At 42.0% G+C, this 23447-nt stretch overlaps 4 protein-coding genes across 4 annotated transcripts; 1 reads left to right on the plus strand and 3 right to left on the minus strand.

The window, feature by feature from the left end:
- On the minus strand, positions 1-2650 carry psmb1 (proteasome 20S subunit beta 1). Its single transcript, XM_076726071.1, has 6 exons — positions 2465-2650; positions 1954-2061; positions 1500-1581; positions 1102-1231; positions 681-787; positions 1-600 (listed from the first exon to the last, which is right to left on the minus strand). Exons 1-6 carry the CDS (start codon positions 2563-2565, stop codon positions 415-417), a joined length of 714 nt encoding a protein of 237 aa, XP_076582186.1. The 5' UTR covers positions 2566-2650; the 3' UTR covers positions 1-414.
- Positions 2651-3167: 517 nt separating this feature from the next.
- On the minus strand, positions 3168-13380 carry phf10 (PHD finger protein 10). Its single transcript, XM_076726084.1, has 12 exons — positions 13244-13380; positions 12306-12415; positions 11724-11854; positions 11421-11504; positions 11087-11211; positions 10798-10947; positions 10495-10604; positions 10230-10377; positions 9640-9792; positions 5565-5673; positions 4559-4747; positions 3168-4421 (listed from the first exon to the last, which is right to left on the minus strand). The coding sequence occupies exons 1-12, from the start codon at positions 13313-13315 to the stop codon at positions 4324-4326; spliced, it is 1479 nt and encodes a 492-aa protein (XP_076582199.1). The 5' UTR covers positions 13316-13380; the 3' UTR covers positions 3168-4323.
- Positions 13381-13701: 321 nt separating this feature from the next.
- rab4a (RAB4a, member RAS oncogene family) lies at positions 13702-18097 on the plus strand. The gene is made up of 8 exons (XM_076726107.1): positions 13702-13844; positions 14370-14450; positions 14684-14798; positions 15098-15160; positions 15272-15426; positions 15650-15745; positions 15937-16082; positions 16289-18097. The coding sequence occupies exons 1-7, from the start codon at positions 13829-13831 to the stop codon at positions 16050-16052; spliced, it is 642 nt and encodes a 213-aa protein (XP_076582222.1). The 5' UTR covers positions 13702-13828; the 3' UTR covers positions 16053-16082; positions 16289-18097.
- Positions 18098-18203: 106 nt separating this feature from the next.
- Positions 18204-23054, minus strand: ccsapb (centriole, cilia and spindle-associated protein b). Its single transcript, XM_076726095.1, has 5 exons — positions 22959-23054; positions 21558-21936; positions 21346-21462; positions 20615-20820; positions 18204-20534 (listed from the first exon to the last, which is right to left on the minus strand). Exons 2-5 carry the CDS (start codon positions 21925-21927, stop codon positions 20352-20354), a joined length of 876 nt encoding a protein of 291 aa, XP_076582210.1. The 5' UTR covers positions 21928-21936; positions 22959-23054; the 3' UTR covers positions 18204-20351.
- Positions 23055-23447: the final 393 nt, after the last annotated feature.

The raw sequence follows: 23447 nt of genomic DNA on the forward strand, positions 1-23447 counted from the left end.
TTTTTCAATTGTTTACATTTATTAAGAATGTAAAAAGAACAGCAGAGTATGCATCCTCCCAAAACATAATGAGGAAGAGTGTAGGAAGGATGGGATGACGACAGTTCCTTCTTTCTCTGAACAGGAGTGCTGATCCGCAATCAGGTTGCTAGACCACAAATCCAAGGCTGTAATAAAAGCATAAACTGAAGGGGATACTTGTGGAAAGCAGAAGAAAAGTGTTGATGTCAATGGATGTAAACTGTGAGTGCATATAAAAAAATGGAATATCTGCTCCCCAGTTAAAGCATCAACACATCAACTGGATCAGCACTCCTATTTTCAGAAACATTATGTTAAGCGGCCAAACCAACAGGGTGAATATGGGAAAAACAGAGCAGAGAGGAAAGCAGAGAAAGGGGAATATTTCCCCCCTCAGTCTTTCCTCAGTGGTACGGTCTGCTCATTGATGCCCTCCTTAGTGACGACACAGATCCGAAGGGCATCTCCGGTGTAGACGTCTCTCTCTGCGGCTGAGATGAACACATCTTTGACCAGCTGAACCGCTTTGTCCAGAGTCAGAGGAACTTGCTGCACACCCTCCATGTTCTTGAAACCAATCTGTGGAAGGAGAGACAGACATGAGTGTACCTCATGCACTGTCAGCAAATGTGCATACCTGACAACAGCTTGTTATTTACCTGGTTGTCTAGCAGTGGTTGTAGCATGGCACTTGCTGATCCTCCAGCCTTGTAGGTGTCTCTCTGGTAGGAGCCCACTGGGTCAAAACTGTACACTGCTCCCTTGCCTGTATTACAGACATGAAATATTGCAAATAAAAATTGTTATAAACGAGAACATAACCAAAGCTTTGTACAATTTCCAGCTTAGATATAACAAAAATACCTTACTGTGTGATACAATGAAGCACAATATATGCAACAACCCACACAACACACCCTGCCCCCTGCATTCATCATAGACAAGAAACACACCTACAGCCTAAATATGAATATGCAGCTTTTTAACTTACACAATCAAGTGCATATGTACACATACAAAAGTGACACATGTACTTAAAACATTTAGTCCTCACAATATTGGCAGCATTGAAGTACTCACCCTCTTCATCCAGTCCTCCTATGATGTTGTAGACGTAGTAGGGGAAGAACCTCCTGCCATACAGGATGGTGGACAACATGGCTGCGATGGCTCCACTGGTCATTGTCTTATTGTTTGAGTGTTTGTACATCTGAGAGAGGGGAAGGACCATTAGTTCAAGTGTTAACAGCAGTTAAGTAGCCCATGACAGCCTTTGTTGGTCTAGTAGGGGTGCAGAATGCAATGCAGTAAAACTTTAAGGAGAGGAAAAATAACAAGACACATTAGAATATCAGCCTCATGTCGGCTCTGTCTAAGAAATGAATACGATGAACAGGCAGGACAGTTAGCAGAGTTAGATCATTTTAGGAATGACACTAAAGAAAGAATGAAACAAAAAAACAGTTACACCAACACACCTTTAGTCTGGCGTCGATGATTTTAGTCAGAGTCAGGCAGTCGCCATGGAAACCGCTGCAGCCAATGACGGTTGTGTCTGTCCTGTAAGTGGAAGGCACAAAAATCAGTGGTCAGAGCAGCATATTCTTCATTTGGCCTTGAAGATTTATGTGATAATGACATGTAATTAAAACAGCTTTGCTGAGGGTCACTGCAGCTAGACATTGAGTTCCAAGCAGGAACCAAATACAGCCCCAGCTTAAGAGTATCAGGCCATAGCTGAAGTAACTTCAGTGGTTCCACTCCAAACGTACCTTATAATGGTTTTTAATGAATTTACACAGAACTATGATGGAGCATGTTAAAGGGACCAACTATAGATTGACAGGAGTTCACATGGTGTCTTAATACTGCCGATCAGCTCTGCTCCTTCCTTCCTTCCTTCCTTCGTTGACAGTGACTCTGCACACTTACAGCTTGTAGCACTTTGGTGAATCCCGGCTGTGGATTGAGTAGCCTTCACTCAGCCTGGTGTCTGAGGCTACGATGGCAAAGTCTTCCCCGGCGACAGCTAGTACGGTTCTGAAATAGAAAGACAAAAACAATACAAGCTAGTTCATTTATCTTATAAACCACTGCACCAAAGAAGAGAATATGCTGTTGTCCCCAAACACTTGCTAACGGAAGCTAACCTAAGCTACTGATTAGAAACTGAAACTGTGCCATTAAATTATCTTTCCCTTTCAAGTTTGTGGCTTATAATGCTGACTTAATTCACACATTAAGATAGACTGAGAATGTTTACAGTTCTTGACAAAGAAATACTGCTCTGTTCACTCACTTTTCATTAACTTAATCTTTGTTTGGTTGCAGATGGCATACCGTTTGCTAATCTGGTTAGCTAGTTAGCACAGTCCAATAAGATGTAAACGTTAGCTAGCGAACAAGCAGGCGAACTAGCCAGCAGTTGAAAAATCACACCTACCCTCCATTGAAAGCGTATGGTGAGAACCGGTGCTCCACTGGGCCGGTGTAATGATACTCTTTCATCTTCCCGGGGTCTCCAAAAGCATGAGCAGAAAGCATATTTCTTCCAGAATACCAGCGGTATTAAAAATCCAGTCCGGTAAACTCGCTGTATCACTGCAATATGGCAGCCTTTTCTTTTACTGTCGTAGCATCCGTAAGTTCAGTTGTACTATGTGCGACAGCGCCCCCATAGGTTGTTTGATGTACAGCAGGAGCCATCAAGGTGGAACAGTTCGACCAGTGTTTCAAAGATTTTATCTCACATTTCACTATCTACAAGTGTGTCCTTCTTTCTGAATTGTTTCTATTAAAAATGCAGAATATATAAATATATCAAAAGCCAAATAACCGCATAATCCAGAATTGCAGTTAGACTAAAAGACGCTAACCACGACTGGGTGGAAGAAATAAATTGTTCACTCATACATTCAAGGACCATTAAAGGCTCAAACACAGCAGCATTTGTTGAAGTGGTGGCTGTGTATGTGAAACTGTTTGTCTAATAAATAAAATGTAAGTATAAAAATTACTTTGAGATATATATTCATAATGCGTGGGCAATCTACATCTACCTTTTCAGTGAACCAAAGATTATTTTTGCCTTTAATAATAAATTTAACATGGGACACAACCACTAAAACATAAATCTGAGTCTTTTTAAAGTAGCTTTTATTGACAAAAAAAACACTCAATTCAGTGACTGTGACAGCAACAGATATTCTTTAACAACTTGCTTCCTGAAGTACAATAGAAAATAGACAAAATCATTTAAAAAAATAACAAAAATGTATTACAAACTGACTGCAAAAATATCAGCTGACTAATCATAACTGATGGATGTCTCATTTAAATGTAATTACAGTGAGTGGTCTAATAATTAACAGTGGAGGGTTAACAACAAACTTAATACATTTAAAGTCAGACACTTGTTTCAGTAATCCAGACCTACACATAAATACCTGAAAGCTCCTGCAGCCATGAGGCCAGCGTCCATTACAATTCATTACACAGGATCACAAGCACCATGTCATTATTCAAGACAAACTTTGTTTAAATAAGATTGCTCTTTACTGGCCTGCCTCATTAAATAAATGCCAGCTAAAAATACCAACTATAGTTTAGAAGATACAAAAACATACAAAAATGTTGAAACTGAATGAAAAAAAAAAAAACATCGGTGAGCTTTTGTTAACATTGATTGTTCCAGTAGTACAAAATCAAAAGCACCATTTGTTGAACTGAAACAATTCCCCAGCAAACAGCCAACCACTGCAGAAATGTTCGGAGACAGTAACGACAAAATTCATCTGTTTGCTGTTAGTGGTTAGCAGGTAACAGGAATTAGTGCACTACATTTGGATGGACTGAATCTGCAGCGTAGCTGTTCACTTTATGTGTGTATGATGTATGATCAGTCTCTAAAATGACAGAACAGAGATGCTATGCTAAAGTTAACATCTGATCTGAGCTTTGTGAGTGTGTACATTTGAGGTATCATCACAGTTTGTCCACTGATTATGATTCAGATTATAGGCCCGCCTTACTGATGTCATCAAGCTTTCACAGAAAAGATGTGTTTTCTAGAGTTAGTCCGTGAATCCAAAGACAATCAACGAATAAAAAGAAACAGCAAGTTAAGATCTTGTGTTTGGCTTGTTAGTATTTGGTAGGAGGGCGGCACTTTTTTTTGGTGGGGGGGGGGTGTCACAGTGATCTGAGATTTTAAACATTTTACAGCTTCTGCAAGTGGTTGAACAAATTAGATTTGTGCATTTGAGTAGAATTTGGCCAAGCTACTGTGCTTAATGCTGCTGATCATTTTTTCGCTGACTTGGACTTCTTAGGTGTTTTGGCTCCTCCCTTCTTCTTGGGTGTGGTGAAATCTTTGTCGCAGACCTCACACACCCAAAGGCCTGAAGAGACAGACAGGATGAATTAAAAGGAGGCAAACAAAAATACAAACCCACATTTTAAAAAGCAGGCAGGTCAGTGTTGAGTGGTTGTATCTGCCTACTACACATAGTGCATGTCAGTGTGTCCATACACTCACCAGTGGGAATGGAGTCCATGCCCACACAGAATGTGTGATATCCTCGGTCACATTTGTCGCAGAACATCATCTCGTCCTCATGGTGGGGCTGCTGGCACACAGTGCAGGTCTTACACTCCATGCACTGCCAGCGGTACGTCTGGATCACACACACCAGCTCTTCGCTCATGTCCAAGCAGGACGGGTGGCCTAAGTTTATGGACACGAAGACACATGCACAGGAGCAAGCATGCATACGTAGAGTCAGAGACATGCAGCCCCCCCCCCCCCAACACACACACACACACACACATAGAAATAAGTCCATGACGCATGCATACAGACACACATAAGGAAGCACGTCAGACAAAAACGCAAAACACACAAATATAGACAGAATGTGAACGGGCCCACCCATCTACACACACATAAATTCAACATCCTATTACTTCAGAGGGCTTCAACAGAAAAGCTCTCACTAGCAAAGGATGGACTTTTATCAACTAGCACATCACCATTAAAAAGAAATAACTAGAATCTACTCACACCTATCCTAAAATCAGCATCAATGTATTGTCAGGAATAATATAAAAACAAAGATGCAGTCGACCAGCATCTAGAGATACCCACTGATACTAATCAGGACCATCTCAAACCATGAAACTACACAAGCTGTACTGTTCAAATGGAAACACCCACACAGCATTGAAACAAGGCAGTAAACACACTTTCTTGAAACGCTTACTTATACACAATGAAATGGTACAATGGACAGCTGAACATTTCCTCTTATTGATGCTAGACAAGATTCATCAGTCAATGACAATCACTTCATTCATCTGTTAATGTTATGTACCACTGATGTTAAATGAATAAGAGGCAGAGCAATTTATGATTACTGCTTCTATTCATAATTTTATTCTGGGGAGCATAATTTACATCAAAACAAATACACTTGGTATTAAAAGTGCTGAAACAAAGTCTAAAAACAGGGAAGTGTCCTTTAAAATCAACAGTGCGAACTTACCGCTGTTATCACATTGGGAGCAGTGAATGAGAGCCTCTGGCTTGCCCTTCTTGTTGGCCTCTTTACCCTTCTGGCAAATGCCACATATAGCATTGGGAATGACCTTAGGCTGCAAGGGCAGAATAATGCTATAAAAACCACGGGTATCCTGCAGTCATGGACAATATAGTAGTTCAACAAAATGTGTAATGCTTGGAGAAGAAACAAAAACAGCACTTCATCTTGACTAACAAAGGCCTTCTCTACATTTGGGGGAATTACATGTCAACTGGTTTATACACATTGGATATAAATGTAATCACCTGGCATCAAAGCTGCCATCCAACTAAGTTTAACAGTTTTAAACCAACCTAGTTCTTGTTTGTAAGTTCTGTTTGCTACATAACAGAGCCTGAATTCTTCACAATAAACTGCAACAGCGTACAAATTACCAAGAAAAAAAAATATGTCGCAGAGTACAGATACACGAAAGGTGTATAGTGTCTAACAGACTCGCTTGCAATCATGTGGAATCTGTAATCTACAGATTTATTTTCTCTGGTGGCTTGCTTGAGCAGACTGACGTTAAGGAACGTGCAGTGCTGTTTCATAAGAAAAGCTCTACATCATCAGAGCAGAGACATAAGGAGACTTGGGGACATTTAAATCAGGATGGCACAGAGACAGAAAATAGTTCCTACATGAAACTGCTCACAGCAAGGTCTGAGGATTATCTTGAAAAACCGAGTCCTGATTTCTGGAAGGTGACATAATGTTTTTGGCGCTTTGAGCCACACAAGCTGAGTGGCACCTAGTTCTATCATCTCTGACAGAAAGGAGACACCTCTACAGCTGATATCTCCAGAACTCCAGAACAATCTAGTTGGCTAAATAGCACCACAGACAAGAGGAAAAAAAATTATTTATGATTTTGGGGTGAACTGTCCCCTTAAGAGCATAAAATAAGGTGAGTTTCATTTTACAGCAGTCCTTTGGACACAGCAAAGTTAACAAAATATGTGTAAAAATCACTTTGTTTTCCTGTTATTCATGGGCTTTTTGCTGGATCCACATCATGTCCAGTAATGCCTCAAGATAGTGACATCCTTCATTAAAATGTCCCCTGACAGGAAATGCACAGCTTAGACTAAACAGCCATAGGTACAAAACTATGGGTCAATAAAGGACACAGTTTGGTGATGATGGAAATCCAAGACTAGACACAAAAGAACTAAACTAACAGCAAAACAGCAGCAGAAGGGGGAAACAGGAAAAAGGAGGAGCTGGACGCAGCCCCCTGTGTGCATTTTCCAACTGTACATACTCCCTATGCATATGCAAACATATGCCTTAGGCCTTGCTACATTACTGAAATCATTAGTCGAAGGATCGCTCCTATTGCTTTTGTGAACTGACTCTTGTGCAACATACAAATGGAACTGTGGCCACATGAAACGCTGACATGAAGTCATTAAGTCCAGTAAGTCTGCTGGATGCCCGCATAGTCCAACCATCTCTTCAGTGAAAACGTCCTCACAGAAAAATCCAAAATAAGCAACTCATGAGGTCGAATCCAGCTAGTTTGAATGAGTTTTATTCTAAATTAACTGAATTTGCTCAACACAAGAAATGCTGTGTTTTATGTACATAAAAGAAAAGGTGCTCATGTTTACTTTTATATAATCTGTACTTTTTTGTTTTGTATGGTGTCATATAGCTCTAAACATTATGTCTAATTGAAGCATACATACAGAGACACATTTAAGCCGGAAGTTTATCGTGGCTGACCACACACTCATCCACAGCGGAGTCCACAGATTTTAGATCAGTGGATCATGGACAGTATAAACACCTTGTTTTTACTATTAATGATATGTCAGTGATTATGTCTCTGCTGTCAAGACATTTCTAGAAAGAAAATAAGTGCTAAGATAGTGAAAGTGAACTATCTGACATACTAAATCATAAAAACTCCCTCTGAGAATCAAACCAGAACTGCACATTGTCCAGTGAGGAGCAATATCCAGGGCAAAAATACTGATCAGTATAATTTGCTGCAGTTGATGTTGATGTAATTAAAGCCATATTACTGTATGCCACTGCATACAGCATCACACAGTGAATCCAGTATTTCTATCTCCATATAGTATATGTATAAGCTACAAAAAGGCTGCTGACAACTTTCATTTTCTGGAATCATTGACCAGAACATGTTCAGTCAACGGTGAGTTAAATATTAGATAGATTTAACATGTATGTAACATCCAACATGTATCACATCATTAACAAAATTCTTCCGCAGAGGCAATTAATCTAAGTCCAACTTTATTTTTCATTATTGGCTTTTATTATTGAGCTGTCTGGGAAATACCACACTGTCAGTCACGAGGTCATGTTAACCACTGCACACAATGGAGACGGTAGCCAGACCAGAGCGAAGTAACGTTAATCAGCTAGCGGCTGCATCACTGACTCAAAGTTCTACTGTCTCACATGGTGTCTTTCATGGAGACATACAAGTCATTAGAATTCATTCAACCTTTCATCTACTGGGAGTTTCTGAAAAGTGGAAAAATAGATGAAAAAATCTACCACTGAAAAGTGCACTGGCACAGTTCAACTCTACGGGGCATTTCACTTTGTCTGATTTACCAGAGTTACAAAATTATGGGTCATGAAAGCTATTACATATCAAGGTCCTTTTGTACGGCACAGGGATATTATGATGCTGAATAATTCAAGTGAATTCTGGCTGCCGACATGCCGTATCTATAGGCTGAAACAGCATACGCCAAATGACTGATGAATAAAAGCCAAGTTAAATTAAATCAAACTTAAACACACTGAAACCGTTTCAAACAGACACTAGAAAAGGACCATGCCCACACCACAAAGCTGAGCTGAACTCAACTGGACTCACCCAGGTCCAATATACTCTCATTAACCAGCATATTTTGAGGTGGTGGAAATTTTCTCCTGCAAGGTTGAGAACTGGAAAAATCAAAGAAAAACCAATGTGGCTAGTAAAGTGTGCTTCAGGGAACATGTGGTTCACTGAAATTATATTTTCCCATCGACAGTCCCTTGAACAATTAGATGAAATTCAAGGGGTTTATTTAAAAGGAGTCCCAGAGACATGCCACGACTGGGTGTTAAGGAAAGATGAGCTGATAAGGGGCTCGTTCAAGCAGAGTCCAAACCCAGGCAAACAGTACACAGACTACTTCTAGCTCAGCTCAGCAACAGTGTGAACAAGGTCAGCAAGTCCTCATCTCTCCACGGTGACGCAGGGACAGGTAAACCCCACGTCATACAGCTGTCTGATACTTACTAACATTTTAACAGTACATCACATGGTGTATAAACAAAGCATATTATTATACCAATACACGCTTAAAACATTAACGTTAAGTGCATTCTACACTTCAGATATAAATGTTAAAATCTCTAGTGTTAACATCGATCATTTTTTTTAAAAGCAACCACAAACTGTACGTGGTTTATATTTTCTATATCGGTATAAGAAAAAGACTTATTTTCAAAAATGAAAAAGGAAAACTAGCAGCCAAAACATCCACTAACTTGTCTTGGAAGTATCTTTTTTTTTTTGACAAGTGAGGACAGACAAGAGGTATATTGAAGACATTCAAAGGGGAAAAAAAAACTTTTAAAGTTCAACTTTCACTGAAAACCCAAAAAAGGTGAAAGTGCAGTGAAAAAGAAACACATGAACTGTTCCTTTAAAATGTTCTTATTGCTCACAGTCTGGTACGAAGAGGGGGAAAAAAAGCCATGTCGATATCATAAAAACAAAAACTGAAGACAGGACCCCACAGTGTGTAACTGTGGCTCTGTGTGTGTGTGTGTGCATATATGTATGTGTGTGTGTGTGTGTGTGTGTGTGTGTGTGTGTGTGTGAGTGAATCAGGTTGTCCCAGCTGACAATCTGTAGAAGCCGGAGAACAAAGTGAAGAAAGCTAGGGAAGGGTGGCGGGATGGATGGAGTAAGGGAGTGGTAGTAGTAGAAAGAGGAGGAGGGGGTAGAAAAGTGCTGCTGCTGTTGTTGGAGAAGAGTTCAGGTGGTTTTGTCCTCTACCTTGTACCCTGGGGTGGCTTTGTGGGAGGCAGAATGGCGATGGCTGCTGTCTTTGCCCGGCGTGGATGTCCTGTCTTTGCCCTTGGACTTGTGGCCCTGTCCACCTCCTCCCTCCTGGCTCTCCACGTCTGACGCGTTGCCTGAAGAACTGTCCTTTAGAGGAACAGGAGAGCAAAGAGTGAAGCACAATAATGCATTTCCATGCAGACATCTGAGTCAAGATTAGTAAAGGAAAATGATCTGATATGGGACCTTGAATCTATCACGTAATTGCTTGCATAGTTGCAAAGTAGACTTCTACCATTAAGCATCTCTATTAAGAGAGTGGATACCCAAACGGAGCCTGTTGGGACCTGTCGGGATGGCTGGGCTCAGTGCTGCAGCATACATTAACTGCATCAGGCTGGGGTCAGGTTAGGACATTAGAAAGCAGAATGCCTGTAAGGTTCAGGCTTAGTTACTACTCTCTTGGACTCAGGTTGGACAGAAATATGTGGCCCCAGCCGCACTCTAATCTGCATGACTAATCCAAGATGGATGTATGATCTGACAGATCCAGGCTACTAGAGTGGCACAACTTCATGTCTTACAGATGAGTTCTTGTTCTTTTTGTCTTCCTTGCCGTCCTCAGCATCGTCCGAGTCAGGTTCTGAGTCCAGCGCAGGGAGCTCTGGATCCAGTGGAGGCTCAAACAGAGCTGTGTTCAAGGGCAAGTACCGCAGCTCATTGGGAGAGTACCTGTCATGCACCACACAATGATGGATCAGGGCCAAAACATTCAGTGCAGCAACAGAGAATACAGGCTGAAAGCCTATCCAAAGAACAGAAGTTCATTTATTGAAGTGTGTCATGTACCTTTTGTAGTAGTCTTGGAACTGTCCTGGTATGAGAGCCACAGGGTAGGGCCCCGTCCTTGTCAGCTCTGGAGCCAGCACCTTGAACCTGCCCTGGGGCACCTGGATAATCTGAGAAAATACACAAAACACACAAAACACAATATAACACAATAATACATAAGCACATGTAAAAAAAAAAAAAAAAAAAAAAAAAAAAAAAAAAAGTTCCAGCATAAAAATGGCTAACGATGCATAAAGCTCTTTTCTGAATCCCTGCTGAATATCAATAAGTAAATCCTCTGTTTTCCCACATTGGACTTACATGTGTCTGCAGGTCAAAGTAAGCTCTCCTCTCTTCCATACGCTCCCTGTTGAAGTTACTGTTGAACTCAGCAGCTTTTTTAGCTGCCTTCTTTATGTATTCAGGAACTTTGCTGGCCTCCACCTTCTGAGGGTTCTGCTGCTGCATTTGCTATGAAAGACGACAGACAAACACTGTCAGAGATATGTTCAAACATGTATGTCGAGAGCCTTCACTGAATGCATTACTATAATATAAAAAGCCACCGTAATCATCAACCCCAGGATATTTCTTTACGTAGGACACTTACAGAGTACTCTTTAGCTATTCTCTGTCGCTCTCTCTCCTGCAGTATGACTGAATACTCAGAGTGCTTGGTGGGATACTCCTTTATCATCAGATCTATCACCTCATCGCTCCGCAGAGCTGTCAGACCTGAAAACACACATACAAGAGACACTCAGTGCACACTTTGCCAACGTCAAGCACACAGGTGACTTATGCAATCAAATGCTATTTACAGAGTAAATCTTACAAACAAGGCACAAAACAATAAATGCATCGAGCTGAGAGACTGTTAAGATTTTGTTGTAGTAGTGAAACACCTCAAACTGCTCGAGGAGTGTCTGAAGTGTGTTTCCTACCCAGAGTACACTGTGTCTCAGTGATGACGTTCTGTTCACGCAGGTAAAGCTTCTCTTTGTGGGACAAGTCTCTTCTCTCCATATCTACAGAGTGACATAGAAACAACATCAGTGGTCAGCCTCATTCAACTTTCTCAGTGCCTATGCATATATTATTGTAATTCATTACCTTATCATTCTGGATTGGTAAATCAATACTATCATAGTATGGAATCAATAGTATTTTACAGAAAAAGAGTACCACTGTTTCCTTGAATACTTTGACAGGTAAAGTACTGTTTTAGATTTTTACTTCAGTCTTACCAGGGTACTTCCTCTTGAAAGATGTGACTCCCAGATACTCGCTGACCTGCTCCTGTAGCATGTAGTACTCTCCTGTGTCATCTGGAGGCCACTTGTACTCTGTCAGGTTCTCTGCTGGGAAATATGTCGGCCTGGAAGGGCGGTGGAGGGACAACAGCAGCGTAGGATAAAAACTCTTCAAAAGATTTCTTTATGAGTAGGGCCCTGTGAAATGTGTTTTCATTTTTACCAGATTCAGTTAGATTTTTTTTCCTGAATTCCATGTTTTCCCTTTTTTTTGTGATTTCTGTGTTTTACAATTTAAGCACATTTTTATCACTGATAAGAGTCTAAGCATCCATATGCAGCACAAACACAGGTAAGTGGGTCTGATGGAAACTACTCTCAAATTGGGGCAATGCTCCTAGTTTACAATATTCAACCACAAACAGATGTAGCTTTTTCATTTACACACACAGCCATGATGTCTTCAACACATAAACACCTTGCACTTGCTGATGTAGTTGTACTTCTGAGAGTTTGTTGAAAAAAGTCCCAGCAATGTCAATTTATTGCTCCACGTCACATATCGAGCCAACCTACCCAAGGTCTTGACTTGAGGTGTCGCAGCTTCGAGAGCTGTCCCCTGAACCCATTCTCCTTCTTTTTGGAAGCTGGCTGCCATCATTGGACTCCTCTTCTATTACATCCTCCTGCAGAGGAAAACAACAACCACAAAACACAATAAATAATAACATCACCAGGCACTGCACCTCCTTAAGCAGACACATGGCAGTATTTCTTCTTTAAACTATGGCTTAGTGTTTCTTAAACATCTTTATCCTTAGTACCTACAAGCCATTCAAGCACAGCTCTCTTTTCCTCAATAATTAACACACAACCAATCGACAGCACCATAGTATACCCTTGGTAGTGTCTGTTACAGATGCATACATTTACACACATTCTAGGCAGCTGTGTGAGACAGAGCAATGAAAGAATCAGGAATCAAAGAACAGCCACGAACTCATCTTGCATTAGGCAATAATCACAACAGCTATTTATAAAACATTGTACTTGTACTACCTGTAAGACGCGCTCATGCTCAGACAAACTGTGCACATTTCTGGACATCCTCACACCTCAACATCACTTCTCAGCCAGCACAGATAATTGCCTCATTTTTTTTAACCCCAGTATGAATTTATTGAATCATATTTAACATAACAGTTGGTGGCAACAGGAGAAGAAAGGCACAGAAAAAAGGTTAACGTTGCCGCCGTCACACCACTCAGCGTTTTAAGTACAGAATTTGAAGTCGTCTCTTATGAGGATCTAAAATAATCCTAAATGTTTGTAAACACGACACACAATCGTCAATTGAAAACAATTGGGTGATGCTAACGCCGCTAATAGTTGTCATTCATGGACGGAGATAGCCGTTAGATACCTAACTAGCCGTTAGCTGAGCAAGCAACCTTTCAGGGCTCCGTGAAGAAAGCTGATTATTATTCGTGTTTTCTGCGGAATACAAATGTCACCTTAATGGATTGTGCTCCAGGAGTGGCGGGGTTGCTATCGCAAGGCGGTCTAACGGGGAGCACAGCAGCCATATTTCACTAAAACCTGCAGCTAGGCTAGCTCACTAGCCAATTCTTCGCTTTCTTCTTCGTGAAAGGTTTTGTAGTGATTGGCAAACATTCAGGTACGTAATCGCCACCTTCTGGGCTGGAGTGCAGGTTGGGAATGGGTTGTTATCTCGCTACATTTACAATCGTGATTGTTATTTAATTCAATACACACGAATTATACTCGTTGGCAATTTAGAATTCAATTCAAGGTATGCTTATCACAAACCTTGGACGAGTTTGAGATATATTGAAAGAAGTCGGTCTCACCTCTGGTCAATCAGCACCACCATGCGGCATTTTAAGGTATTACAACGATCTGCCCGTTGAGGTAGCTCTTATTTTGAAAATACACACCCCGTACGGGAAGTCAGAGGGGAAAATCAGCTGGAATCCGCGGAAACCAACAGGACTATTTTCCTTTACTTAGCTAGCTATCCATTTGTCAACTTCTATTTCTCCTTCCTTCATTATTTCTGTCTAAACGCCACCCTGGCGATGTCGGAGTCATACGGTAAGAAGGCTGTTTTGACACGTCCCCAATGCTAACATCTTCATGTAGCCACAGGCACGGGATGGGGCAGGTGTGTCGAGGGAGCTTTTTCTCATCGTAAATAGATAGCTGACAGGCTAACCGAGCCGCTGCTGAAGGCTGCTGGCCTTAGAAATGCCATGTCAGCGTAAGGAACACCACAGAGGTAATACGGGAGAGTTTAGCGTGGCTGTGAAGACAAAGTGTGTCGAGCTTGTAAGGTTAGAAATCCCCACAGAGGTTAGCGGAACGGTGAGGAAGCTGACACCTGGGCACAGGGCTGGGGATGATGAAGATCTGAGCTGCATGTCCTGTAAAGTAGACACAACAGGAGGACTGTAGGGGATTCAGCTTCAGGTGATCACCATGGTGTGATGGGTGGAATGATGTAGCTTCACCATTTTATATTCTGATTCTTATTATTGGCTGTACAGTCTCACCACCTTCGACATATGTCAGTGTCAGTGTGGTTACTTGTGTTCTATTATTTTTGTCTTCCCACCTCAGATTTCCTGTTTAAATTCCTGGTAATTGGGAACGCTGGAACAGGCAAATCCTGCCTGCTGCACCAGTTCATAGAGAAGAGATGTAAGTCAGACAGACGCAAGGCACACACACAGCTGATCTGACCTCTCATGTCAGTGCACCAATGTAGTGTTATCTAAAAGTGCTAGAATAAGTAGAACTATGTAAAGTGCAGTTGGCGATATTCATTGTCTTGTGCAGTGCACTTTCTACCTGAAAAGATGCACTGCAGGCCAATACTATCTACTATTGTTTAATAATAATGGCAAAACGCCATATTTTATTCTGTTTCCCAGTTAAGGATGAATCCAACCACACAATTGGAGTGGAGTTTGGCTCTAAGATCATCAATGTGGTCAACAAAATGGTCAAACTGCAGATTTGGGACACTGCGGGACAAGAACGGTTCAGGTAGGCTGGCATCCCACCATCACAGCTCTAGAGGTACAGTTACTGGAGAGCTATTCATACATATATAGATATATGTGTGTTTGATTTGATTTTTTTTCTCAACCAACAGTGGTTATACAGGGATCAGTCAAATTTTGTGGATGTCTTCAGTTGAACGGTTACAGTTAATTTTGTTGTGTATTATTTTGAGGATTGGGAAGAATTGTGAATTGGTTAGTGGGCTGTGCTTTTTCTGGTGGATGTAAGTTACCAGACAATATCTGACTGCTAACATATGAGTTTGTTCATGTGTGTCTCAGGTCTGTGACCAGGAGTTACTACAGAGGAGCAGCAGGAGCCCTGCTGGTCTATGATATCACCAGGTAAATCAGCCAATCACAGAACATGATTTCAGCTTATCTTGATGTCAAGTGCTTCCCTCTCCTTTCTAAAGTGTCACTCTGCCTCTCTCTCCGTGTCTCCACACGCTGCAGTCGAGAGACATACAACGCTCTGACCACGTGGTTGAGCGATGCCAGGATGCTCGCCAGTCAGAACATCGTCATCATCCTGTGTGGAAACAAGAAGGACCTGGATGCTGACAGGGAGGTCACGTTCCTGGAGGCTTCACGCTTTGCTCAGGAGAACGGTAAGATCAGGATCAGGATCAGTCTGTGGGATTCTTTGATAATTTCCCTCAAAACCTCAAACAATAGCTAGATGAACTTATTTACTTGACTAGAAGGGAGCTCCAGGCACTGGCCTAGTATTGAGGAGCAACTTTTTAAAAATGATTCTATTGTTAAGACTACAAAGAATTGAAATTCTGCGTATTACAAGCGTCTGCAACTGAAGCCGTGTGTGTGAGACAGAGCTGATGTTCCTGGAGACCAGCGCTCTGACGGGGGAGAACGTCGAAGAGGCCTTTGTCCAGTGCGCTCGGAAAATCCTCAACAAGATAGAGTCAGGTAGGAACTACCATCCTCACCTATAACCCACATCCACGACTCCAAATCCCGTCTTATCCCGACAGGCTTAGGTATGACTCCAGAGCCCGCGCTGCAGCAGCTCTCATAGAGAAGGAGTTACATTCAGAAACAACATGAACCCCACCCTCTCAATTCTCTGTCTCTCTACTCATGTGGTCTCTCCTTCTCAGGGGAGCTGGATCCAGAGAGGATGGGTTCAGGCATCCAGTACGGCGACGCGGCGTTACGACAGCTTCGCTCTCCTCGCCGCGCTCAGCCTCAGGGCACCCAGGAGTGTGGCTGCTAGTGGATGCGCCCTGTAACGTGCACAGACAAGGTGAGGGGGCCAGAGCGCCTGTGTGTTTGGACTGTGTGTGCATCATGAGATGGTGATGTTTGTTTGCCGTTTGATGCCACAGAATACGATTTCTCTGGAGCCCTCTTTCACCTTACGAGGGACAGAGTTTAGGAGGTGATTTGACATTGCTGCTTACATCTATGTTTTCTTTTATTTCTCTCCTTGTGTGTGTGTGTGTGTTTCAGACAGGTTTGAGGGGTGCGGGGGGCCGGTCAGGTTGCTCTGCTGGTGACTCTCTGTCCTTCGACCTTCGCTCAGAACCTTCAACCTTTTGAACCTTCCTTGTCACGGCTACACCTGCAGAGAGCCCAAAAGACTTCCTGGTCATGCCTCCCCTGCCCCCCTCACAGAACTCTGAGCATCTCCTCGGTAACCAGAGACCGCCCACCCTTCAACATTCTGCTCCACTATTGGACCAAACCCTCCCCAGCCCTCCAATCAGGATGTGAATTACTGACGTGTATGTACCTTCTCCTCCTCTCCTCTGTCTGCTCACCTGGCCTCACACCTGCTCAGTTCAGTACATGTTTGTTTTCTCATCACTGTCCCCATCTTTCTCCCATCTGGACCACTTAGAGGACGAGTGGGGAAACTTTCTTCCTTACTTTTGAGTCTTTGAGTTGAACAGACAAAATAAAACGTGTTAAAACCATCACTCACTACAGTACTTCTCCTTCTCCACCCACCTCCTTTGATTGCCTGTTGGTCTACTGACATTTTGCACTCCCCGTGTGCCTGTTTCACTCCTCACTCACACACTTTCTCTCTCCGTAACATGCACCCAGGCAGCACTGATGCTAAATGATACTCCATGAGCTGACCTACCCTCCTTTCCCCCATCCTTTCCATTGTTTACATCCCATCATTCTCGCTGCTGACCTGTCTCCCTGCCTGTCTGTCTTTCTCAATCGCTCCCCTATCCCCCCCGACAGCATCTTACACACTGTACAGTGTTTCTGTATATAACGGTTGACGCATGTTTTCTCAAACAGAATATCAGAGTATTTCATTATGAAGAGATATTATATTAAAGTAGAAATCATATCCAGCATCTGTTCATGCTCCACTGTATTATTATCATGTTAAGCTACAATACACTGGCAACTTGTAAGCGGTATAGATGAGCAGTACTGTTTGCAGGGATTATGTTTATTTGTACATGGGACAAGCTGATGTGGAGTACGTTACGGACTAACGTGTTAATGTGGAAAAATGCTGTTTTATCATTGTTCAAGATCATAGATTGACAAAAGCAGACGGGGGCAGCCTGAAATGTCCTTAACACACATTTGACTTCCTGTTAATTTCAATCACACGGAGAGTGAACGTTACCAGTCATCTTTAAAGTTACAGTGGCTCATTCAGCATTCAGGTCAATGACTTATCTGACAGTGTGACACACTTCTTTATCCAAAGCATCCCAGTTATGACTAATGTCTCCTTTATAAATGTTGCCTGTTTACATGAATGCCTCACTGCCAGCTGTGGGGTCATATGAACTGAATGCATTTGAAGTTTTAGCAGCGGTGTGAAACTATCTGATGTGTGCTTGGTTTTTATGTTTCCAAAGATACTTTCTGTCCCCTGCTTTGAGCTTTGAAACAGCTCAGCCACATAAAGCTTTCGACAAAAAACACTTACATTTTGGGAATTGTTTGAAGGTTTAGAGGTGTGTGTTTTGCATTGCTGTATTTAAGCAATACAACATGTTTCTGTTTTTTAATGTTTTTTACATCGTTGCCCCTTGAAAACGAGTCATAAAACTTTTAAATCAAGCACACTTCACCCTGCAGAACTACTTCACATTGGATTTGATCTGATAGTAGCTTTGGCTGCTCCACGTCAGTTTGCTGTCTTGTGTTTGTCATCAAGTCCTTTGTTTTTATTTATGTACATCAGTTTTTCTCGTCATTATGAATATCATGGATTTTAATTTATTGTGTATGATAAAAGCATATGTTTTTAAAATAAAAAGTACTACAAATATAGCAGCAGTTTCTTGGTGTGTGCGTTTGTTTAATCCACATTTTTGGACATGGTCCATTACGTTAGTGATGTCAGAGGTCATTTGGTAGACATGGACGGATGATGGTGAACAAACAGGTGGAAAATTGATTTATTAAAAGCTTTGCACCACATCACTTAACCGCAACAGTCTTTTCCTCAAACCATATAAAATACGTACACACAGTAAAAGCCTAAAATGTAAAGTATCATGGAATTTAACAGTATTTTTAATTGTTACATCCTTTATCTCATCAGTAAATTAGATCAACTCAATTCAGAAAGTTCAAAAAGTTCAGTACTTCTGGTGCCTTGTTGGTCATAACCTCTATTTCTTCTACATCACCCGTGACGCAAATCTGTAAGTGGGATGACACCATCCCAGGAGTATTTAAGCTTGGTGGATCTCTGCTATACATTACCTAGTAAATCTAGAAAAATCGTAGGAACTCCTCACCAAACAGGAGATGTTTCTACAGTATAAAGAGGATCTTAACCATGAAGTTTGGTCTCATGAATTAACTAATGCAGAGTTAGAATTGAGCTATCTTGCTCCAGTCCTGCTTTCTGAGATTGTCAAAGTTCACCACATCTAACTTTTAAATATCTAAAGTATAATATTGCACAAAATGTCACATCTGTTCCTGGGACTATATTGCAGTATATCTTAAAAACACTGAAAAACTAAATTAATACAAAAGCAAGTGACGTAATACTGAACTCAGAGCTGCAACAACCAAACAAATATTTAGAAAAATATCAACTGTCCAAATGTAAACACAGGCAGCATCCTATCATCCCACCCTCTGTTCCACACAATATTCACATCAATAATTTTGGGTGTTAAGAGAAGAAAAAAACCTGAAGTCTGACTTCATCACCATTGCTGACACAAGGAGGGACGGGTACCATGATGAAACCCAATGCAGTGGAAAGACATAAACATACAAACAAATATACAGATTTAACATATGGATTAATTCCAGGTATTACAGTCATTATTCTGTACAAACGGCTCAAAGTGCTGTTTGATTTGGCTATGCTTTAGAGCGTATGCTGCTTCAACCAGTGAGCAGTCATGTAATATGTGCTCATTTATTTCTGACTGAAGGTAACTCAGGCATCAGCTTAATGTCCATCGTTGTTATGGTGTCACTTTTGGTTCTAAAGCATAATCAGGGACGATAATGATCAAAACATTTGGCCTCAACAATAAACATTTGACCAGTGAATGCATAACAGAAACACACTGTTCACAGTCATCCAATGGCTTTAAAAGTCGGACGCATCTATTTTCACACTGCGATAGCACCAGGTCGATTGATCACTGCACACAGACGTGAAACAACAAACACACGTGTTGTTAGGAAACTAATTGAAGTGTTGATGAGCTCATGAGAAAATGCAACTGTTGCATCACACAGCTGTGTCTCTGCACACAGTTTGACTGTGAGTGGCTATTTTTTCCTCAGTCAGTGGGGATCAGCCCATGAATCGTTAGACAAACCGTTCAATCCACAAGAGCAGGTTTAAGTGATCTGAAAAGCTGCAAAAGTCTTAAAGAGATATAATTTTGTATGTCACTGAATACTTGAAAGAAAAATGCCTATCCACATTAAAAGCTGCAAAAGTCTGAGAAAAACTGTAATTATCTGAACACAATGCACATTCTGTCTGTTTGGGTTTGTCTACACGTGTATAATAAGTGTATGTACATTCTTCACGAAAGTGGTCTCACATTTTATCTCTAAGTTTTTGTTCTATAAAGGCAGCTGAATCTCCTCAGACACGCTGCCATGTACCCCTGTGAGAGTTCATGGCGCTTTGATCCCTGTATGAAGAATACGGGCGCATTTCATGTCGCCTGTGGTTAAAGGGAGTGCATCAAAGTATGGCTGCATTTTACACTCTTCACTGTCATCAGAATATCTGTCTACAATAGACGTATCCATTCATTTCAAATGTACTTTCGAATGATTTCTTTCGAGAGTCACCTCTACCCTGCAAAATGTCTCTTCTTGTATATATCAAAATTGATTTATATAAAAAACACTAAGCCACATTGTGAATTTCAAAGTTCAAGGTTTTGTCAGTTTACATCCTGAATGCGTCCCATATCGAGCCCTGTGCTCTCTTCTACCTCTGTGAGTATTTAAAGTTCAGGGGTGAAGGGTAATAATGGCTTAATTTTTGTATTTCTAGAATCACCTTGATGTAAGAGGCTCTGCTGTGTGTGTGTGTGTCTTATCGGGAGCGAGCAGAGAAGCAGCGCATGTACTCAGTGAGCCAGGGGTTGAACTCCGGTTGAACCAGCCTCCTGGCTTTGTCCAGATCGGCAGACTTGGCTCTCCGGCGCTCCGTCCTCTGGGTCTGGATCAGACGCTCCACCTCCCGCCTGGTCTTTGCACGTAGAGCCGACTCATGGATCTACAAGGAAAATGAAGATCGCTGTCAGTTTCTTCAGCTTGCCACAGACAGATCTACAGAGCGACAGACAGAAAGATGACCTCGTTCGTGGAAGCTGCCGGGCCAACATTGTGTGTCTTCCTGCCTGCAATGTCCGCGTCCTTCTCTCCTGAACCGTACAGAGCAAAAGGATGTCTGCTGTCCTTACTGTCCTCCCTGGGCTGCTGTGTCGGAGCAGGCCTGACCCGCTGGGATTGTTTTGAGGATTTGGGGAGTTTACTCTGCTGTGGTCCACCCATGTCCTTCTCTACAAACAGAAAAGACAAAGCAGCGCTAAAACACCAACAGCAGAGAAGGTTTAGATGGAGGGTCAAGTCTGTGGGCTGTTAAAGAATCATTCTGACTGATAATGGCAATAGATAAAAATGTACATACAGTAACTTTCTTGGAGAAAGAAATTTTGCCTTGATGCTGCATTTATTCATCAATGTGCAGGACTCCTAACTTGAAACTCTCTTTGCTCAGGCTAAGTATCATTTGAATTGCTATGACACTAGTGCTGATAAGTTTCAATACCAATACTACAAAGATTTTTATATCCAAATATGGAGTTATATAAACATGTTTTTCTGCAAAATCTGCTTTTCATTTAACAAAAGAAACCAAACGTCTCAAATATTAAATGCTGTCTGAACACAAGCAGTCACACAAGAGCTTCAGCTAAATGACATTCCCTCATTGTTCTTCCCTTCGACTCACACCAGCATGGACCTCAAGACTTCAGCCTCTCTTTGACATTTATTTCTTCATTCTGACTCCATCTTTGAATTACCTCTGTCGTGCTCCCTGTGCGGGGCTGTTCGCTGTCTGCTGGCTCTGCTGCTGGCTCTCTGCTCCTCTCTCTCCTCCTGTGGTGCTCTTGTCTCTCTGGCACCTTCACGCTGTGAGCCTGGATGTCATCATATGGTACAGAAGATCAAGGTACATGCACGCCAAAGTGTTCTCCAGTGTTTCAATCACATTCATGACTCATTTTTTTTTTACCATTGGCTGCAGACTGTCGAGCTGACACATTCTCCTCCTCCTCCTCCTCTTCTTCCTCTTGAAGGGGAAGCCTGGGTACAGCCGCCGTGGTTCTGTCCATCCTCGCCCCCTCACACTGCTCCAGCTCGGCCTCTGTCCGGTCCCTGCTGGTCTCAGCGCGCACCTGGTTCTTACTGGGAGGAAGGGGGCTTCTTCCCCCAGAGTCTGAATCAGTGTCGGAGCCACTCCAGAACCAGGGGTTGTGTGTGTGCTCCAGCAGCCTGCGGGTCAGCCTGTACCTCAGCATCTCCTCGTAACACTTGGTGTACGTCTCCCATTTGGGGTCTTTGAATTTCTTCATGTACTCCGAGCGGATCCTCTTGGTCACCATCTTGTCGCTCTTTGAAGTGAAATCCAACAACGAACCACACAGCTGAAAAACTCGAACTCTATCAAAGGCTAGCGTTGTTACACACGCACAACAGCTCTGTGAGATATGAAATATGTAGTACGTTGCAAAAACACTCTTAGAAGCTTAAACAAAGGCGTCCAAAACACAAGCTGCGACGTTTTTCCTCACGCGCTGTTCGTTCACGTTTGGTCACACCGCCAGACATTTAAACCATAATGTAAAGACAGTTAAAACCAATGGTAGAGCAGCTCGAGGCTTCACCGGGTCAAAGAACCCGCCCTCTTCCTCCTCTGCCCGTGCACGGATTGGTTCCTGACATCCATGGCTCGCTTGCCTCGCTCAGGGCCGGGGCTGAAGATAAAAGTCTAGTTTTTAGGGAATCACACACTACACCTGCGCCGCAAACTCCGTCGGCGTTTTACTGTAAAAAATGGCGAATGAGAATTTGATCGACCGTTACAAAGCCAACTGCAGAAATCTCTTGAACGTGATGACGCAACTGCCATTCCATCCTCTGATTGGCTCCAGCGATGTAAGCGACTGTTGAATACTCCAAATTAAAGGTCAGCTGCAATCACTGTATGTATGAAAACTCTCCAGCCTTCAAAACCAATTTCCCTACAAATCATTGCAATCATATTTCCTTATTGCTGGAATATGATATTTTTGTATCCCATCGATAAAAAAAATCTTGTATTAAATTGTCATCACGGACTGTATCATGTTAGGCTATTGCATTGTAACAAATACAAATGTATTGATTAATCAGTAGCTCGTTGCTCCATTTCAAATCATCGTAACAAATGTCCCTGTGTTATTTATAGATGTGTTTTGAACATACGGTAATACGGAGTACGTATAATCACCTGTCAGCGCTCGCACATATCACCTTAAACGCAGCCTAAAATCTCACTGACAATCCATCGACTCTCATCTACGACAGTCAGAGGCCTGACAGCAGAAATCCAGGGCTGTAAGAGTCTAATTTTATGTACGGTAAATATACTTACACTGGAGTCGGATTTCACGGAAGCAGAGCAGGACAGATGGCGTCCTCGGTACTGCTGTAATCACAGGCTGCGTCTCTTAGCTCCGCCCGCTTCAAGACGTTTTCTTAAAAAAAACAAAACAAAAAAAAACCTGAACACACCCGCAACAGGTGGTCCCGGCAGTGATGTCAGGAATGCGGTCAAAGTGGTTATGAGCCATTTGTCTGGTAATGGTCTCTATCGGATGGTGACATAGAATGAAAAGACTATTTGTTTTATTGTGTTTAGCCACTATGCACGGATTCAACGAGATTAATTGAGAAACTTGTTGCGTCTTAAATTATGCTGAAGAGCTTTACTCTGTCACTAATTGCAGCTGAATATTCACATATACTCTTAAGTTTGTCTTTTGAAGTCCTAACTGTGCACGAGAGGTTGAGAAAGCGTGGTTAAAAAAAAAAAAAAAAAAAAAAAGGTGAAGCTGTCTTATTTTAGGTCACATAGCAGGTC

This window comes from Chaetodon auriga, chromosome 1, assembly GCF_051107435.1.
Source record: "Chaetodon auriga isolate fChaAug3 chromosome 1, fChaAug3.hap1, whole genome shotgun sequence".
Lineage (NCBI taxonomy): Eukaryota > Metazoa > Chordata > Actinopteri > Chaetodontiformes > Chaetodontidae > Chaetodon > Chaetodon auriga.

Bases quoted from the DNA above. Each gene is read 5' to 3' on its own strand.
- phf10 (XM_076726084.1), bottom strand. From the start codon at position 13,315: ATGGCTGCTGTGCTCCCCGTTAGACCGCCTTGCGATAGCAACCCCGCC. The intron at 10,378-10,494 runs GTACATGACACA...GGTGCATGACAG, and splicing joins TTCCAAGACTACTACAAAAG to GTACTCTCCCAATGAGCTGC. The intron at 4,748-5,564 runs GTAAGTTCGCAC...CCATAAACTTAG, and splicing joins CTCCCAATGTGATAACAGCG to GCCACCCGTCCTGCTTGGAC.
- ccsapb (XM_076726095.1), bottom strand. From the start codon at position 21,927: ATGGTGACCAAGAGGATCCGCTCGGAGTACATGAAGAAATTCAAAGAC. The intron at 21,463-21,557 runs GTAAAAAAAAAA...GATGACATCCAG, and splicing joins TCGACAGTCTGCAGCCAATG to GCTCACAGCGTGAAGGTGCC. The intron at 20,535-20,614 runs GTCATCTTTCTG...TTTTCCTTGTAG, and splicing joins CGGCAGCTTCCACGAACGAG to ATCCATGAGTCGGCTCTACG.
- rab4a (XM_076726107.1), top strand. The intron at 15,427-15,649 runs GTAAGATCAGGA...TGTGTGAGACAG, and splicing joins ACGCTTTGCTCAGGAGAACG to AGCTGATGTTCCTGGAGACC. The intron at 15,746-15,936 runs GTAGGAACTACC...TCTCCTTCTCAG, and splicing joins CCTCAACAAGATAGAGTCAG to GGGAGCTGGATCCAGAGAGG.
- psmb1 (XM_076726071.1), bottom strand. From the start codon at position 2,565: ATGCTTTCTGCTCATGCTTTTGGAGACCCCGGGAAGATGAAAGAGTAT. The intron at 2,062-2,464 runs GTAGGTGTGATT...TTTCTATTTCAG, and splicing joins CCATACGCTTTCAATGGAGG to AACCGTACTAGCTGTCGCCG. The intron at 601-680 runs GTAAATAACAAG...CTCCTTCCACAG, and splicing joins AACCACTGCTAGACAACCAG to ATTGGTTTCAAGAACATGGA.